Source organism: Chondrus crispus, genomic scaffold (assembly GCF_000350225.1).
Source record: "Chondrus crispus Stackhouse genomic scaffold, scaffold_301, whole genome shotgun sequence".
NCBI classification, from domain to species: Eukaryota; Rhodophyta; class Florideophyceae; order Gigartinales; family Gigartinaceae; genus Chondrus; species Chondrus crispus.
Genome location: NW_005179185.1, coordinates 91,877 through 97,819, shown reverse-complemented (window position 1 = coordinate 97,819; position 5,943 = coordinate 91,877). Strand labels below are relative to the sequence as shown.

General features: G+C 50.6%; 1 protein-coding gene across 1 annotated transcript; it reads right to left on the bottom strand.

Moving 5' to 3' along the window:
• Positions 1 to 3,153: 3,153 nt before the first annotated feature.
• CHC_T00008392001 (Serine/threonine protein pseudokinase) lies at positions 3,154 to 4,019 on the bottom strand. The gene is given in 2 exon segments (XM_005717150.1): positions 3,154 to 3,602; positions 3,608 to 4,019. 2 exon segments carry the CDS (start codon positions 4,017 to 4,019, stop codon positions 3,154 to 3,156), a joined length of 861 nt encoding a protein of 286 aa, XP_005717207.1.
• Positions 4,020 to 5,943: the final 1,924 nt, after the last annotated feature.

The following is a 5,943-nucleotide window of genomic DNA, read 5'->3' as shown; positions in this document are numbered from 1 at the left end:
ATAAGATCATGTCAGTAAATCCTGGTACGTATGGCGAGGACGAAAATCGCAATTCAGCGGTAAAAGATGTGCTGTTGTTTGCGCCAACTGCGCTCAAGTACGGGGGACAATGGAATTATTTAGGCCGATTACTCGGAATACGTTGTGCTACATTCGAGCGCACTGTGATGAAGTTTATGGACGTCATTAATGAGGAACTATATGATACTTTGGTGCTTAATCAGAGCGAGTCTTGGAAGATGAAGAGAATGATTCATATGCAGAAAACATTTAAGACGTTTAAATTTTGCCGCTATGCAACGGATGTCACTTTTCAGCAATCGTACAGGCCAAGTGGAAGGATGGAAGAAGGGAAAAGTATTTCAGCGGGAAGCATAAATTATATGGCTATAAGGTTGAAGTTTCAGTCTTACCGAACGGTCTCGCGATTGGATGGTCTGATCATTATCCGGGGTCCAGTCCGTAGCGGACATCGATATTATGGGAAAGATGGAGGAGTTTCATATTGATGCTTTGAGAAAGAAGGACGGAGAATTGGACATTGCTGCTTGGGAATGTTATGCGAAAAGTATGATATTAGCTGCAGGCTGATAAAGGGTACGAGGGATGAAGTGAATTTCTTAGATCTGTCATACCGAGGCGCAAACCAGTTAACGGACATTTGACGTTATGCAATGAGGCGCAAAACAAGAAGATATCCTCATATCGTATTATTGTGGAGAATTTCTTCGGGAGACTGTGCACAAATTGGAATAATTTATCCAGCATGTACAGGTGGGCGGAGAAAAGTTATGATAAGATTTTAGGATGTGTATCAGTCTGACAAATCTTCACCTTAAATGGCATCCGCTGCGTGCTTCTGATTTGGACCGTCATAATCAGGTCAAAAATCGGCAGTATGCAATTGGGGAGAAGACTGTAATGAAAAGAGAGCGTGCAGAAGAGAAATATCGTGCGAAGCGTCGCCGTCGTCTTAATTTGGAGCTGTACGCTCCGGACAGGGACAGCGATCATCATTATTCTGTCCTCGATTAGGATTTGGGTATACATACTGTAGTACTGTAATCAAAACGTCAACAATGGGTACACATGTTCTCATGACAAATGCAGAATAATTTCCAAATTTATTCTATTAGACCATTCATGCAAATACCTCTCACACAGGATATGAATTTGATACTTACAGTAAAAGTACTGTGCAATTGGAACTGATCAAGTACATCAGTATTCTCGAAATATTTGCTAGAATACATGGTCTTTTCAGTTCCAGGTGATCTGTTTTCGATTGACTTCCCCATAACCAGAGCTGTAATGTTTTTCACAAATCATTGGTCCAATTCAAAAAAGGGCGGTCCTTTACAATATTCCTTGGTCTTCCGGTAAGATGTAAACATCGCACGCCCGTAAAGCACTCTGCCAAACTGCAATCACACCAAGCCCCTCTTTCTCCCTTCCATCACTCCTTCTCTTTTTACCAGAGCCTGAAAATGGCATCTGTAACCTCTGCACAAGCTGCAAGAGCTTTACTCTTGCTCTCCGATGCCGCCGTCGAGCGTCGTGCAGACTTGCAGGACTTTGCATCCGACTCTGACGCCATTGATACGGATGAGGAGGTGGAGAGCAGGTCCCCAATTTATGATTAACTTCACGAAAATAGGGGAGCAAGCGTTATCATTCAGATGACAAATTTCAGCCCTACAGAGTTCTATGCGACTTGGTGCACCCTGGAAAACTCAATCAAGGAGAGGTGCAATGAGGGGCGGGGCGGAAATGTTCACATACTCCTCGGGATGTCCTTTTTATGACACTTGCCGTGCGCGGAGGACAATGGGACTTCTTGGCCAAGATGTTCAGTTTAAAAGGTCCCACGTTCGGGTGTATGATTACAAAATTTATAGATATTCTCTCGTATCTAGTGTTTGAACACTATGTGGAGTATCAAAGTAAGAAGTGGAAAATGGAGCGCATGAGCAGCAAGAAGATTGGATTTAAAAAATACCCTATTCCGCGCTATTCCACAGATGTGACATTCCAGCAGTCTTTTCGCCTTAGTGACAGCGTGGAGGAAAGCAAACTGTACTTTAATGGCAAGCACAAATTATATGGGTACAAAACTGAAGTGTCGGTACTTCCGATTGGTCTCGCGATTGGCTGCAGCGCTCACGAGCCCGGGTCGGTGTCTGATTTAAAAATATTTGAGGCGATGCTCCCTTTTCATGCAAAACAACTTCGCAAAGGAGAAGGTGAAACTGATATGGACGATGACGGGCCTTTGTCCGATGCGTCCCCAAATTATTGGGCTGTACTGTGTGATAAGGGGTACTATGGGGTGAAGGAGATCTGTCGTGTTATCCATCCGACGAAAAAGCCCATTAATGGAACACTAACACAAGCTGAGGTGACAAATGACAGGCACATCTCAAGTGATAGAATTATAGCGGAAACTTTTTTAGACGGCTTTGTGGACTGTGGAATGTCATGGCGGCGTAGCGGAAATGGAGCGAGGCTGGATACGACAGTATATTCCGTTTGTGTGTGGGACTGATGAAATTTCATTTGCACAAGCATCCCCTACGTGCTGAGGACTCTAGATTTTTAAAGACAAGGAAGAACCGACGGTATCATATCGCAACTACTCAGATTCAGAAACGCCATCAGGTGCAGAGGAGGTATCGCGAGAATTGTCGTCGCAGAGTTGAAACGCAGTTCAGATCCATCCATAACATAGACGAGTCCGACTAACACCCGTCGTGTTGTCCGACCCGGACGCTACGCTGCAAAACGTCTTTTTCTCTGTATCGTTGCATCTCTGAGAAATTTTTCCCGATGCCCTCGTGATCAAAATAGTGGTCGCCCGAGCCGCATGCACTTTCACACTTCACCTGCCCCTGGATCGCAGTTGCGACGCGGACCTCAAAGTCCGCGTACCGCTGCACTGGCGCCGTTCAGAACCGCCCCACATACCGCGCCGACCCACAGTCCTCCAGCAAGCGTGCTCAACGCCCTGCTCCTACATGAGCCTCACCACTTTCTCCCGCGTTGTGCCCATGGCGGCCCGCGCGCACACGCCTTCTCAGTCCAAGCCGGCAAACCAGGCCTGCATCTTGATGCCGGCGATCTTCAGCCGCTTGGCGACGTCCCTTTCCACAAGCCCTACAGGAGCGCATTCATCCCGGCGTCCATGTGCGTGGGGTACCGGGTCTCCTCATGGCGGATCGCGTCGAACATGCCCTTGGAGTTGCCCTTTGACACGCGCTTCCCGAGCGGGAACTCTCCCGTCGCGAGCACGTACAGCACGACACCTAACGCCCACACGTACACAGGCGCGCCGTAGCCGCCCTTGGAGCGGTGGCGCCCGGGCAGGTGCTCGGGGGAGAAGTAGCGGCGCGTGCCGACGAAGATGTGCGTGCGGGCAAGGAGCCGCACGATCGAGTCGCCGTCGTCGCTGGAGCAGCACGACAGCAGCGACTGGGCGCCGTCGGAGGCGCCGTTCTCGGACCGCACGGACAGCCGCGCCACATCGCCGGAGACGGAGCACTCGCTGCAGCACAGCGACACTAGCAGCCGCTTGAACAGCCCCAAGTCGACTAGCTGGATTTTCCCTGACGCCGAAGTAGCAGGTTGTCCAGCATCACGTTGCGGTACAGGTAGCCCATGCCGGGCAGCTCCTGTAGCCCGAGCACGATCTCGGCGAACACCTCCCGGGTCGCGTCCGCAGGCAGCCGATTTCCTTCCAGTTGCGCGAGCACAACGGCCAGGTCGCCGTAGCGCGCGACGTGGGTGACGAGGTACAGATGCGTGCGGGTCTCGAAGGCGTCGACGAGCGCGGAGACGAAGACGGTGCAGGCGCGCGCGAAGCGCGCCAGTTCGCGGCCCTCCTCGAGCAGGTGGGCGACGCGGCTGGGCGACGCGAGGACGTTGGCCTTGTGCAAGGCCTTGAGCGGGAAGAGCGCGGCGTCGGAGCGGCGGCGCACCGGGCGCACGCTCGATATGGCGCCGTGCCCCAGCGGGCGCAGCATCGGAGAGCCCCTTCGACAGGCTCGAGATGGAGGCCAGCGCGTGCCGCGAGAATAGATCCCGCGCCGACGCGCTGCGGAATTACAGGCGGAGGGGCGGCCGGGGCGGGAGCGGGAGGGACCGGAATGCGCGCCCACCGCGGTCGGCGCTACCGTCAGCGGGAACGGCAGCAGGGGCGGTAGGTGCGCGAACGGGCCGTGTAGAGAGAGGGCGCGCGGGAGAAGGGAGAATGGAAGCAGCGAGACGCTGGCAGTGAAGGTCGGCGGCGTCCTCAGCACGTAGAGGATACTTGGGCAAATGAAAGTTCGTCAGTATCACACATAAACGGAATGGGGACTTTGTAGCGCGGAGGGGTGTGTGGCGCATGCGGAGGGGGATGGAACTGGGGCTGGAACTGGGCAGGGGGAGGAGGCGCCTAGCCAAGGATTGTCTCTCGCAGAGGAATTTTAGAAAAGACGATCGAGGGGTTGTGCAACGGTACAATTGCGATATCAGATCACAGTTGCCCAAATTTTAATTTATCATAATGGTTTTTACGAAAAGACTATGGATGGCCAATGATTATCAAAAAAGTTCTTAAAGACCAAGTACATACATATTTTATCCTTGTTCTGCACGTGAAGTAAATCTTGCTGCATGCGGCGAGGATCTGCGTGTGAGACCTATTATATGTAGCAAACTGCCGTTTTCGATAACGACTCAATCTTTGCGCACTGTGTCAGTCATTACGCACGAAGGTCGCATTTACCGAGTGTATCTACTGCAGGGCATGTGCAGATGCCTTCTCTGTTCATCGCAGATTGTATGACGTAACCAACGCCAATTCCGCTGAATTGAGGAAAATCGTACTATAGCATGTCAGACATGGGCCATCGACTATGGGACCGATTATGCCGTATCTACTCTAACCTTGTGCTCGCTTTGAGACCAAAATTTAATTGCCTTTCTGATTAGAGACACTGGTAACATTTAGAGGGCATTTGAGAATCCAAATTTGAGACATTGAAAATATTTAGAGAGGATTTGAGAATCCCGATAGCCCTCTTGAGAGTATATCTCCGTCATTGAGAAATATGCCACTAAAATCTCGAAACAATTACTCAACTGGTCTCAGAGCTCACCATTAGTCTCGTAATGGCGGAGACAGAAGGACGTGGGACTCAAACACGCAACAGCATACTCCCGATCGGAAGGATCGCGTTCCATTGAATTCGAACAACCGTGAGAGCAAGGGTGCCCTTTCAAGCTACTCACCTACGATCGCCTGCTGTCCTGAGACGTTATTCACTGCGATGAACTCAAATACGAGACCTATCGACGTCGACAATGACTACACCATCAAACCCTCACTATCTGTCAACAGCGAAGACAGGATCGCAACACCCGACATTTTCACGTAGATGGTGTTGACGCAATCACCACGCCGCAGTACCCCTCGATCACATTACATCCGGCGTCGGAGGCCCCAAATGTTTTCTGCGGACCAGCCGAACCGGGATGCACTGTGCGCAGGATTGATTTTTCGTCTGATCTGGAGTCATCTAGTGATGATCTATTCTCATTGTCGCTATTCGCGAGTTCTGATTGTACTCAATCGGAGAACAGCCAATTTGCAGATGATTCTATTCTTTCTCAGGACGTAGTAAATAATTCTGAGATAACGGCATTGCACCATTGCAGTCAATTTCAATTCTCTCCTGACAATGCAGGAGCTCTCCAAGTTATTGACGAAGACGTCTGGTGGCGTGCGTTCGGTGATCCAGTAGAGCTGTTTTCAGACGCACAAAGACAAGAAATGCAGAACTCTTATGAGTTGCGTGTGTCACCCGTGCCAGGCGATAATTGTCCGGAAAGGTCGAAACAAAGAAGTGAGCTTATGCCTAATAATAATGACGAGAGGTGGACACCAGTAGGATTGGATAAATG

Excerpts from the sequence above, each read along its gene's own strand:
- CHC_T00008392001 (XM_005717150.1), bottom strand. The coding sequence starts at position 4,019 with ATGCTGCGCCCGCTGGGGCACGGCGCCATATCGAGCGTGCGCCCGGTG.